The 14,120-nt window shown below is 38.9% G+C and overlaps 1 protein-coding gene across 30 annotated transcripts in view; it reads left to right on the forward strand.

Annotated features, from left to right (window-relative positions):
* The window catches only part of celf2 (cugbp, Elav-like family member 2), a 156,984-nt gene that overhangs the window by 45,657 nt on the left and 97,207 nt on the right, over window positions 1–14,120 (forward strand). For 8 of the 30 annotated variants that reach the window (XM_051891336.1, XM_051891338.1, XM_051891350.1 and 5 more), the window contains exon 1: window positions 13,294–13,504. The exons of 1 other annotated variant lie outside the window; for it this stretch is intronic. In XM_051891336.1, the coding sequence (XP_051747296.1) occupies window positions 13,362–13,504 (143 nt within the window). In that variant the 5' untranslated portion in view covers window positions 13,294–13,361. Of the gene's footprint in view, window positions 1–13,289; window positions 13,505–14,120 lie in introns of those variants that run through there. 21 more of the 30 variants (XM_051891346.1, XM_051891347.1, XM_051891360.1 and 18 more) reach the window with 6 other exon arrangements.

A 14,120-nucleotide genomic window follows, 5' to 3' on the forward strand; every position in this document is an offset into this window, starting at 1 on the left:
GTTGCTTAAACATTTCCAGTGTGATATTCGGTAACACTTTATTTTGATGTTCCCCTTTAGACATTCTCTTGACTTTAAGTAACGTTGCACCTACATGTCAGCTAGCAGTCATTAGAGTATTAATAGACTGTCTGCTTAATATCTGCTAACACTTTATTTTGATGCTCCCCCAACAGACATTCTACTGACTATAAGTAACTTGTACAAGTACATGTCATCTTATTCTACTAACCCAAATCCTACCAGTCTACTCATACTCTACTAATACTACAGAATTAGAATATTTAAAGGGGTCCATCAATATATAGTGTAACCTGATATTCAAATAACATTCAGTCGATATTTTTGCACCTTTTACGTTTTAGAATGTACATTAAATGACTCTTTTTAAGATGTTAATTTGATGAAATATAATTCTGAGTAGGTTCTGTATATATTGTGTAAATTTATAAAAATATAATGTTAATATACTTTTGATTTTGTAGTTGTATATTTAAGGTGTTAATTTGATAAAATTTGACATTTCAAAATACATCAAAAATTAAAATGCTTTCAACACTGTATGTACACTTACTTGGCTCATAATTGATAAAAGTGGATGACTTAATGAGTAATGATAGAAATTTAATATATCAGCTGATATTTGTAAATTTGTAGATTTTTGATCAACAGAACTAGTTGCGGTTCCAAATATGTGACCCTGGACCAAAAAAACAGTCATAAGTTGCACAGGTATATTTGTAGCAATAGCCAACAGTACATTGTATGGGTCAAAATGATCGATTTTTCTTTTATGCCAAAAATCATTGGGATATTAAGTAAAGATCATGTTCCATGAAGATATTATGTACATTTCCTACCGAAAATATATCAAAAATGTATTTTTGTGAGTGGATATGCATTGCTAAGGACTTCATTTGGACAACTTTAAAGGCGATTTTCTCAATATTTTGACTTTTTTGCACCCTCAGATTCCAGATTTTCAAATAGTTGTATCTCAGCCAAATTTTATTTATTCAGCTTTCAGATGATGTATAATTCTCAATTTCAAAAAATTAACCCTTATGACTGGTTTTGTGGTCCAGGGTCACATGTAAATTTGCATATACATGTATACAACTTGATTATATGGTTGTATATTCTGAGTATTTAGCTATAAATTCTGAATATATTGTGTAAATCTAGATATATAGTTAATAATCTTGATTATGTTGTTATAAATTCTGAATATACTGTGTAAATCTAAATTTAGAGAGAGAGATTTACACAATAACCTGTAAAGCCAAGTATATAATTATAAATTCCTAATATATTTTGTGAATCTGAATACAGTTATAAGTCATGATATTTGCAAATCCAAGATATATAGTTATAAATCCTAAATATAAAGTTGCAAATCTGAGTAATTATTATACATATGAGTATGAAGATACTCATATGTAATACTGAATATCGCTGCAAATATATACACACAAATCCTATAACTGCAATTCCATGAATTACTGAGCCATATTGATTCTCAACTTCTCTCTTCATAACCATTGTTACTCCTTTCACAATAGCCGGCTAGTGTTTGTTTCCAATGAACAGAACAGCGTTTGCAGGCTTCTGAATGAGCCACCCGAGGTGAGGCCTTGTGAAAGGATCGTTAGGCAGCCCTCTGAACGAGCTGCACCACAGCACCCCATCTCCGTCTTTAGGGGGAGGCACCTGGACGAGCTCCACGGTGAGGCCTGGTGTAGGCTGAGTGATATGAGGCGTGAGACCTTGGAGTGCTGCCCTACTGTTACTCACAATCCTAATACCTCACAGATGTTCTGGATCGAGAAACAGCTGTCTAACATTACGTACGCACACAAAAACGCTGGCGGCCCCCAACAGCCGGTGGACCATTTCATAAAGCCTCCCATACACAATGTAAATTTACAAACATAAAACGGGAAATCCGAAAACACCACGTCCCACCTACAATGTGAACATCATCCTGTCATAAGCCGTTAATACCGCATCTTAAAAGCATAATACTTTTAAACAAACGCCATGTCACATCACTAATACCCTCACAGTGGAATAGCCTTATATTTTGCTTATGTTTGTGCGTTTCACTAAAATATTTGCATTTGTTGTTCATCTAGACGAGTTCAGACACTTTGCTCGAATAAACGAGAGCCTCTAATCAGAAATACCATGAAAGAGTCTGAATGCTCTGCTTAATTACACATTCGCACACAAAGTCCCGTCCCTCATCCCTGATTGGGTTATTGTCTCTCGATTTTTCTCCGCTAATGACCGTTGGGCCCCCCCTCGCTCTGAATATTCATGAGAGGAAGTGTCTCACTAGATGGCAGTGCAGCGCAGCATGGCCATGCTAATGAGCTCACAGGGGATTAATATTTATGAGATCTGGGAGGAGGACGCTGCAAATGTGACTTGTGCAAATGTGAATGCGTACAGTGACTTTAATAGCTAAATCAGTTAGACAGCACAGAGTGGCCTGTCACGTACACAGACTTAAAGAAGAAAAGAAACTGCCATTTCACTTGCTTTGAGTATATTTGTAGAGAAACACACACAAAGCATATGCACAGTATATTACAATCATTTCGCATTTAAAGGGATAGTTCACCCAAAAAATGAAAATTCTCATTATTTACTCACATGTCATTCCATAATTTTCTTTTATAATGTATCAAAATCAAAAACTACTCTGGATTTACTTTGAAACATTTTTCACTCAGAAATTGCCAAATAATTATAAAGAAACAATTAACATATTAAATTAAATGTGATTTTTTTTTTTTTTTTTTTTTTTAGTAGACTGAAATGTTTTTTTCTTTGTTGTATTTACATTTTCAGAAAATCATTTTCCCCCAATTATGTTATTTACTGTTTTTCAGTTAACAAAAATGTTTTAATTTAGTTTTTGTTTGTGATAACAACGTCGGTTACAATCGTCACTATACACTGTAAAAAATAATTGTTGGTATAACTTAAAGTAAGTTACCTGGTTGCCTTAAAATTTTGAGTTCATTGAAATTAAAAATTTGAGTTAATACAATGAAGGCATTTGGTTTAATCAGCAGAAACTCAAAATATTATGTTATCTGAACTACATTAATTAAAGTTGATTTGACAAAAGAAAAAGCTCGAATGAGACTAGAGAACTATGTGATTTGAAGACATAATTAATTTTGGAATGTCATGAAAGTGAGTAAATAATGAATTTTCATGCCCTTATCCTGAGTTTGATATTAAACTGATATTAAATTATAAGCTTTGACTGAAGCTTCCAGTTGGGGTGTCATGACCTGTGGCATTCGTGACTCATTTTAGTAATTGCAGCAGTTAGGTTGTGTGTATAAGGGTGAGTGAGAGTTTGTGTAAGTGTGTATGCCCATGTTACATAAGATGTTACTGGAAGAGAAGAGGCTGTAGTGTCACAATGAGTGTGTGTGCACTAACGTTGTCAGTTCAGAAAGCCGATGGAAGAACATGTCTCTCGCTCGGCCTCTCGCTTTGCTATTCTATCTAGAATTCCACATACACACACTCACTCACAGACAGGTCCATCAATCTCCAGACACCCCTATTGGGTTTGACCATTTACTGACTAAGCCATTAACCTCTCTCAGACACACACACACACACACACACAGAATATATGTATACCATATCGAAATACATACCCATAAGGTTCAAATGTATTCTGGGTGGTTGATCCCAAAAATAGAGCAGAATATAGCAGGATTTGAACTATTTTAGGGCAGCCCAGACACACACACACACACACAGATAGAGAGAGAGAGAGAGCAGATGAACTAGTCCAGACATGAGTGTCAGGTTGACAGCCTCATTCCCAGAGGAATGCTTCCTTCAAGCTGAAGAGAGAGAATCGCTTGCTTGTTTGTGAGGTATGGGTGAAAGAAATGTGCAGTTCCCCTTAGGGTTGAGCCTATGGCCTCCGTCATTGTTGTCATGCATGTGTGCACGCGTGTGTGGAGATGAGTTTGACAGTTGTCAGAAAAAACGTATTGGCCAATTGAAATTACTTTCCGACCTTTAACATTGGACACGCCTGCAAAGCACGTCCATCATGTAAACCAATGTAACCAACGTTGCCAGATTCACATTCATCAGTTTTGGGATAAAACTTAACAACCTTTTAGCCACTCACTGGACGTTTCACTGGACAAAGTATCGTGAAACGTGCAAGAAGCAACTTAATATAATTTTGCAGAAATTTGCAGACATTTTCCCAATGAGCCTGGGTTGAGTATTCATGATTATAATGTCATAAACATGAGCTCATTAACAAATGACCGCCCACATTTGCATAGCAATTACTACTTAATATTTCGCAAAGTAGCCTAGCCTAATGAGTGGCATTGAACTATGCTACTACTTGGAGGTTTACAGAGCCCCTAAAGGGATGTGGTGATGTTAAAAAAACAAATAAATTCATTAATTAATTAAAAAAAGAGAGAGAGAGAGATGGAAGGAAAATTATATGTCAATGCCTTTGCTTTGTCTCGCAAAACTTTCCTCCGAGAAACTGTGCGTTCCTCCGTTGCCCCAAGAAACATTGCAATAGTTTTGTTAAGAAAGCACATATTCTTTTGAGGAATGCAAATGTTTTGCTAGTGAGTGTAAATGTTTTGCGAGATAATGCTAAGTTTCTCGGGAACCTCTTTAATTCAGGTAGCTACTGTAGCTATAAATGACAGTTTAACTAACATTATCTAGCTAGCTTAGCAAGATTCTCTTCAAACTGTAACGCTGCATTCACACGGGGCGTCAGCGTTAACGCTTCTCATTTACTTTGAATGGGTGACGTCATGCGTTGCCGAGCTGAATTGTGGGTTCAGTTGCGTCGCTTCACTCGCGTTGCTCGCGGCAGAAGTTGAAGATTTCTCAACTTTTCAAGCGCCAACACAGGCGTCAGCCAATCAGATCACAGACGCTAGCCAATTGCGTTCATGCAACACTGGAAAGTAATGTAATTGGCTGTTGTACTATGACGGTCGCGTCAGCTCAAGCTTCAGACATGCCCTCTGTCAAGTGTTGACACCGACGCCCCGTGTGAATGCAGCGTAAACAGCAAAATTCCTTTTGAAGAAAGTCTGTTCACTCGGCGGCCATATTTGTAATGCCTCCGGGCAGCTATTTCAGGCATCCAAGACCAAGTCCAGTCTATTTGATTGGGGGAATCCTGAAATCTCAAAAACTGATTGGCGAACTCACAATTAAATAACATATTTCAAATCAGCAACAAAATCTGACATTAACTGTCCCATAAAAGTTGTTTCTTATGCTTAAATAGCGTTAAAAAAGCTTATTTTTCAGGCTAGATGAGCCAATGCGCATGTGCAGTCCTAAGTGCGGGTCTCAGGTTTCTGTGGGAACCGGAGCTTCTAACAGCAGCTGTAGTGATGCAATGACTTTATTAATCAGCGATTAGCTCTTTTTCTTAGAAGGCGGGACATATTCCGCCATATTGCACGTTGTAGTTTCTCCCATTCATAACTAATAGAAGTGAATCGTCTTTCTATATCTATAGTCTTTTTTTTATTTTTTTTTTTTTATTTTTTTTTTTATATCTATAGTCTTTGATGACAGTAGTTGACCTGAAAACAAAAACAGTTTATGCTAATGCTAGCTATAGCAAAGCTGAGAATACAGTGATATGAACCATGCTGACGCATTTTAGAATGCAATGACGTTAGATTGATCTTGCTTAGCTAGAAATGTTTGTGTTATAATTCTTATAAAGTGGAAACTGTTACTAGCATTATTAAGGTGGACTTCAGGGAATAAAATGCTGCAAAAGTGAAGAATTTAGCCCGTTTAATATTTATTGTCATTATTTTATGATTATTGATCGTCGTGACATTGAAGATGATATTTCATAGCAAAAATTCCATTGTTGACAGCTTTTCACAAAGAAAGGGAAATATTTAGATTATTTTGATGCTCCTCAATAGCCAAAAATACCCAGAAAAAAAAAAGAAAGAGTTGTGTTTTTTGTCTCTCTCTCATTAGCATCCTAATGAACAGATTCTCTACCTCTTCTGTTTTTCTGTCATTCTTTGAGAGAGTGTGCTGGCTTTGAAGTGTCTACACAGATAAATCCACATCCAAAAGCACAATAGTCCCTCTTTCACTTTGGAAGCACACACAAACACGTACATACACACTTACACAAACACACACATACAGAGTTCAGTCAAGAGCAAATATGGGCCTGAATACAATGATAATGTAGAAAGAAAAAAAAAACATCTATCCAAGCAAAACATTTTCCATATAAATAGTGGGGACAAATGGCTTTTGCTGTGTGTATGTGTGTTGAGGAAATAATTGAGGAGACAGAACTCCAGAATCAGGCCTCTAATGGAAGGTGACAAATTAATTTCTGTCTGCTAATAGCTCAAAATAGAACATGCCCGACTGGCTGTCTTATTCTACGTGCCGCTTGGATATTCAAGCACGTGTGCATGTGTGAGAGGGAGGACGGGGGGGGGGGGGGGGGGGGGGGGGGGGGGGGGTCTTGTGTGTACAAGTTTTGTGATTAGATGAACACCTATAATGGGTTAACCACACTACCAGTACTAGGTTTTAGCCTGGGTTTGTATTATATTATATTATATTATATTATATTAAAGCCACCAAATGTAGATGAAGATGCGTCGCACTGTTTTTCAGCGTCTTACGCCATGAGCGCCATGAGCGCCATGATTTAAAACATAAGTTAAAAGAACATCAAAACTGAAAAATGTGCATTTACACCTTCAAAATCTCTTCTAATATGTTGTGTTCCATCTCATTTTTGAAAGCAAGAAGATGTTCTATGTGAATAACTTAAATGTCTCTGATGATATCAATGGCTCCAGTGTGACTCAGGTTGATTAAATGCATTTTTTATCAAATTATTTTTGTTATAATTAACCGCGCTAAATTACCTATATTTGTAGGAATAATTTTAATTTTTTTTAATATTTTTATTAATTTTGGAATAGGTTTAGTCTTATATTTTAGTAGTGATCCACGCACATTTATGTCTTTGCAGACCTCTACTATATGTCTATTAGACACACCAACTTTCAAAGATTAATAAGCTCTTCACTTTCTTATGAGCTCCTTCCTTCTCCTTACACACACACACAGTTCCTGCCAAACCTTTGATCTGCCGGCAACAGGATCATGAATAGTCACGCTGACATTAACACTCATTGAACGCTTCACTCTAACTGCCATTCGTGGATTGGTCCTTTGTGTCTTTAATCTCTGTTGATTGGTCGTCTTCGAATTAAAAAGAGGCACTGTTTATATTTGATTGGCCGTAATAACGCTGTCACCGGAACAATAGGAGATCTATCTCATCTCATCTCCTTAATAGGGTTATCCGAATGCCAAAAACTTAAGAACAGTTTACCGCTGTGCTTTCATGTGGTCCTGCCGTGTGTTTTAAAGATAAGATTAATTCTTCTTATCAGCAATCTGATTGTGGACTCGTGTATCTCATGCATGTTTTATAGCAGCTCTTTCTTCTGCTGCGTCAAACCTTTTCTTTGGGAAAAAAAAAAAATCTAAATTATTCATCTGTGTTTTGGTGCATTCCTCCTGCAGAACGAGAGAGAGAGAGAGAGAGAGAGAGAGAGAATGAATTGAGGGTCTTCCTTTTTTCCGAGGGTCCCACGTGGACTGCATTCTGATAGAGACTAGAGGTTTTTAGGTCTGAGAGAGACAAAACGAGGTAAAATAATCCGAGAGTGCTGGTCAAAGAGAGCCAAATGCTGTTTTGAACAGGTGAAATGGCACAGTGCTGATGTCACATAATCCTTATTTTATTAATGTTAGCTCGAGAACTCTCATATTCAGACAAAACACCTTACATTTCACTCTCGTTGTCCCTCTCTCCACCCGCTGAGATATTTCTTTTGATATTCCATCTTTTTAAGGCTTGATAACATTTAATAATAAAGGCAGAACCTCTGTGAATTGCATCAGCCTGACCTGCTTAAGAAACACACACTCACTTGCAAAGTCTCACTGTTAATGGTGCCACAAATGGCTTTGCAGCCCCAGTGCTTGTCATGCAAAACACATCAAAATTGCATCTTTCAGCTGTCCTCAATGAGCAAAAAAATTTCTTTAGTCTTAATCTGAGTTAGGTTTAAGTTAAGATAATTGAGAAAATGAATGAGGGTCCTAATCACCCTGTTGGAGTTTATTTTGCAAGGATGACCAGCTGACTGTGTGTAACAGATGTAGGCCGGTAAGAGCTGTGCATGTAAACCTCACTCCTCTGATCTCAAGAGGCGCTTTAGCGTCTGACACTAGAGACTGCAGACCTTAGCCTCCTTGTTAGAGCGCCCGACTCCCATGCCAGCGGACCCGGGTTTGAGTCCCGTTTAAAGCGGGCGGTTTGAACAGGAGGGGTTACACTGGTGCCGTGACCCAGATGGGAGTGAGGTTTAGGGGGTGAATGTAATGGATGTAGCCCAGTAAGAGCTGTGCACGTAAACCTCACTCCCCTGATCTCAAGAGGTGCTCTAGCGACTGACACTAGAGACTGCGGTCTTTAGCTTCCTTGTTAGAGCACCCAACTCCCATGCTGGCGGACCCGGGTTTGAGTCCCGCTTAGAGTGGGTAGTTTGAACAGGAGGGGTTACATGTGTATCACCCCTTATGTAGCTTGCAACGTTCCATTGAACAGTATGCAGCTTATTATGGCCAAGAACTGTCCACTTAAATAGCAGGAGATGATCTGATTGACATGTAAAGGGATGAATCACAGTTTCCTGCTTATTACACTATTATTACATTATTGTTATTATGTAATAATAGACTTAATGACTTCAAATAGTGCTTTGGTCAGTAAACAGACTGTGAGTGAGGCTAAGACAAAGTTAAAATGGATCTTGTGCCATTGTGTCACTGAAAAAATGTCTTATGTCTTTTTAATATCATACTTATCAATAACTGGCGACGAGCCCAGTTGTTAAAAACACATCTGAAACCCCTTGTGTTCTGTTAAAACTGTTTTTGAACTCAAGTATGTGTCCTGTGTGCCCGCTAAGACTGTATTTGAGAGCTCCTGAGGGGACAAGTTTTTACCAGACATTTGAGGACTGTTTTGAGATGAAATACCCAAAAGTCCAGCATATTAATTGTCGCAACATAGACAGCCATTTGGGATAGGTTGTCATGGCTAGGAGTGATTGGGCATTGACCTTTTAATCACCGTTATAGACAAGACAATTAGGCAGAAGAGAAGAAGACTAAAAAAGAAAGAGAGAGAGATAGGCATTAAATACAGGAAAAAGAATGGTATAGTGTCAGGGATAAAATGGAATAAAGGATTGAGAGAGTGCGAATAATGCAGGAAAGCACAGAGGAAGAGAAGGCAGGAAGATACTCTAACTAGGTCATTTCATTAAACTGTAAATGCAATACAACGACTTGACAGAGAACGTTATGTTTGTGCGATGGACTGTACATGATTTTATAATCGGCCTGCTTTGGCTTTGAGTGTGTGTGTCTGCACACATTGTCCCAGGGCACTGTCTATACATGCAGAGATCTCATCTCTCTCACCCCATCTCCCTTCACCACACTTTTCTGTATAGATTTTTTTTTCTCTTGTCTTGTCTCATCACCTCTTTTTTCTTTTTGTCTTCTCTCATCTTGTCACTTCTCTTTTCTTATCTTATTGTGTACTCATCTTTTACTTCTCTTGTTGTCATTTCATTTTGTCTCATCTTGTCTTATCTCATTATATCTTCTCTATTCTTTTCTCTTATTGTCTCATCTCATTTGTTATTTTCTTATTTTGTCTCATTTTGTCTCATCTCTTCTTGTGTCCTCATCTTTTTACTTCTCTCTTTTCTCCTCTTCTCTTCTCGTTGCTTCCCTTATATTGGACTAATCACTCATAATGGGCCCTATGGACTCAACCAATTGAGTGTCATCAGGCATCTGCCTCAGACTCAGCTAATCAAATGTCATTGCCAGAGAACATAGGAAATCAGTGATCATGCCTGGCATATATTTTGTCTTTGGCTGTTAGTAACAGCTCGACTTCAACCCTCATGCAGACAGACATGTAGATATTCTTGCTGCAAAACAAATGCCAAAAAATACCCCCCTGGAAAGCAAAGAGCTTTTGCGAATTGCAATGAAAAACAGCGGGAATTAGAATTGATTGGTAATACATTTGGCATTTTCATTTAGCCGTTAAGTTCCCTGCCCACATCTGACTATATGCCTGCCACTCAGAAACACTCGCTGCTGGACAACCATTACATTTACACTGACTAGCACATGTGAGACTGGCAGAGGGGCTGACGGTAGAGAAAAACAGAAGGAGAGAAAGAAAAGGAGATGGCAGATGGAGCAGAGAGACATTTGGAACTGGTTGTTTTATGCCTCTAACCAATTTTATCTGCATGACATCTGTAATCGAAATCACTGTGGTCACTATAATGCAGATCAGCATTGAAGGAAAACATCTTTTTTGAAGTGATGGGATCTGTATCTATTGCAGTAGGTACAGTTATAGGACATTAATGGGGCACCTTAGGATCGCAGGTGTTTGGTAAACAAATTACTTTGGCAATTATTGCAAGTGTTATGAATAATCGTAGCCAAGTGTGCAAGGTGCAACACAAAATTTTGTCCTTTAATGAATCGGTGCCCTTGATCCTCTGATGTGTTTTTCTCGCAATTAAACTTTCATAAGCCGTAATAAACACAATGCATTTTTAAACAGGCAGATCTGGAAGACATTTGGAAGAGGGAGAGAGAGTGAGAAACTTGTGAAAGGAGGAGACATTTAAAGAGAGAGGAGGTAAATAAGTTTTTTTCTGAAATGGAGAGAATGAGAGAGAGATGGAGGGGTAGGAACAGATGGTGAAAAGAAAGAGCAATGACAAGAGGTTATTTTCAGATGAGTGTGACTATTTAACAAAATGTTCCCATTGGGAGGAAAAATGGGCTTCTTAGAATTGCACATACAACACTCACACTCAGAACCCTCGTTTAAACTAATCCACGTCCCTGGTGATTTTCTGCTTTCCCACCGCAGAACTAATTTATCAAAACAATGGTCCTCAAAAAGCCTCTGGTGTTGTCTCCAGAAAAATAAAAAAGCAGCATGAGTAGCGCTGATGTATAACCTAACCTGGAATCATGTCTCAAAACTTGGTGCGCTAAATGGGAAAAACTGCTCAGACCAAATTAAGACAAGTTCATTTTACTAAATAACCCTTTCAAAGTTTTAACATAGTACCATTACTTTCTTACAATGATGATTTTTTTGTTAAAGGACAACTTTGAACAATGTGTACTCTTTCTCCACATTACCCAGGCCCTGTTTTTTGCGTTATCTGGCAGAGTGTAGGTAACATAGAGAAAGAGTACACATTGTCCATTTACATATACTACCAACATTATAACAATCACAACATGTCCTTCAAACAATATGCCCATATAGGTCGTTTGTCACTTCCCTGAAATACGACCCATAGGAGCGTTTACTAAAGTTGTGCCCCTATTGACAATAGGACACTTTCATTTTACTGCATGAAATACGACCCATAGGAGTGTTAACTAAAGTTGCACCCCTATTGACAACAGGACACTTTCATTTTTTAATGCATTGTACCCTTTTATCTGCGTCATAGTTCGGGTTTCGCATAGCTCAATTGGTGGAGCATTGTATTATACAACAATATGCAATCATGTGATAATGCGATTGTGGGTTCGATCCCAGGGATCGCATGTGCTCATAAAGTGTATACGTACTATAAATCACTAAGGGTAGGTTTAGGGTTGGGGTAGGTGTAGTCGTTATTAATAAAAAAATGAGTTTTGCTAAATGAAAATAGGACAAATGGTGGGTAAGGGACCGTCTAAAAAGTCCACACATTGCATTTAAATGAACACGCATTTTGATTGGTAACGACGGTCATACGTCATTTCATGACGACAGATGTAACACGACACTGTTATTATTTTAATGCCAGCTAGAGGGCGCATGACTTTAAAACTTAAATATAGGTCGTAATAAGGTGCTTGAAAAAACGACATATAGAGTCGTTTTTTGGAGGAGGACAGTCTCAACAATCAAGGGTAGCGTTAGTTCTGGCAGGTCACGTCAGGCAAGCTCACATCAGCTTACTCTCAGGTGACTCACGTCTGCCTATAGGAGTATGATGCCTATCACAGCATTCATATATAAGCTCCTTCAGTATTATCAGCTGCTATTGCGTTTCTCAGAAACTAATTACCCTCCTCCATCCCCAGCTCCTCCTCTCATCCAGTCAGGATTTGGCCTTCTGATTCCCCTTTGAATCAGACTAATTTCTTGAATAATGTTGTACATTAAATTATTGAACATTAATAATATCTGCAATACATTTATGTTGGTTCAGTTCTGTTTACCCTAAGGGGGGTTATCGCTGCTTTCCCTGCTCTTATCCATGCTAGGCTGCATGGATGCGCAGCAAGTTCTTGCCCAGAACAATACCGCCAATCCAAACTCTATGCAATTGTCAATCATCTTTGACGATAGTGGTCCTGACAGAAATACAAAGCTGGTTAAACGTTGGCAAAGTTATTTTTTAAGCAAGTGTTTCTCAATTCCAGTCCGGGTGCCCAACTTCCAGAATGTTTTAGATGTCTCACTAATTAAAACACCTGATTCAACTCATCAGCTTGTTAGTGCGTTAAATAGGGACACATTTAAAACAATCTGGGAAGTAGGTCCCGAGGACTGGAATTAAGAAACACTGCTTTAATGTCCACTTGTTTATTTTACTTAGCTATCGGATCTTTACCATTAAAGTTCCTATTTTAACGTGCTTGGAGTCAATCACAGAAGACATGTTCTTGCATCCCATCTCTGCAGTTTTTCATCTTTTGCTTATGTTGACATAAATAAAATTAGGACAAAGGTGAATGTTCTTGAGATTGATGAAATTGTAGTACCAGATATAGAATCTTGGCTTTTTTTAAGTGTTCAAACAGTGCTTCTTTAGTTCTTATTCTCAAATGGATACAAGATACGAGCTGTCCTCAGGGGTGTTGGGCATCCTGGACAACAGCAGGCTTCTCAATGCTAGCCAGCACCAGGCTAACAGCACTAGCTCTGGCCCAAAAACAACATGAGCTGTCAGAAAGGGTTATCACAGCCCAGTGAATCAGACGGGAGGAGGGACAAGGGGAAGGAGGAGGGAGCCGGTGAGGGTGGATGGGTGGGAGTGTTACTGCGAGAGAGAGAGAGGATTCAGATGCCAGAGAAAGGGCCAGCGTACACCCGCCACAACTGAAAGCACAAGGATCGTGTGCGTGTGTAGTGCATGCTTGCATTCGGAGTAACGGCGATGTTGGAGCACTCGTCTGAGCTGGGCTTTGTGCCGAGTGTGTGTGTGGACAGCATGCGATACCCATCCACCGCGAACAGCGCTGTCTCCATGAGGAGCACAGAAGAACTGCTGCTGAGGTAAAGCTGTCCCTGGACAGAACACAAAGACATGCATGCACATACACATACAGATCTGGCTAGCTTCGAAAGGTTTGCCGCTCATAGCTGCAGGCATGCGGCAAGCCGTTTCAGGAATGTTTAGTTGACGGCAGCCTGCAGTTTTATTGGCGTGGTTCGTTGACATGCCGATTGTAGGCCGTTTGAGCTGTGTGTGCATGCAGTTGTGTTTTTGTCAAATTGCGGGACCCTGTCTGTGCTGTACCGCCTGCACTCGTCTTGCCAACCGTAAAAATGCACAGCTTGCAATGTTCCCCTCTCTTGTTTCTCTTCCCTATACGGTTCGTTTGAAGCCTCTTTAAAAACTGAAGAGTTGATACAGCTATAGAGAAGTGTTTAGAGATGCGTGTACATGCACGCAGGATAATGCGCGTGTGTGTGCAAGGGAAACAGTGCGACAGAAAGAGACATCAAATTCTTTATAATAAAAATGTGCATGCAAATCACTGTCCTTACTTATTGCAGTCTTGTTTTTGCACTTATTGCGGTCGCATTTCCATACAAGCGTTCCTAATCTGTAATAATGCACCTGTAAAGTGTGTAAGTATATATGCATACATTTAAGTGTGCAAACACA

The sequence above is a fragment of the Ctenopharyngodon idella genome, chromosome 4 (assembly GCF_019924925.1).
Source record: "Ctenopharyngodon idella isolate HZGC_01 chromosome 4, HZGC01, whole genome shotgun sequence".
NCBI lineage: Eukaryota > Metazoa > Chordata > Actinopteri > Cypriniformes > Xenocyprididae > Ctenopharyngodon > Ctenopharyngodon idella.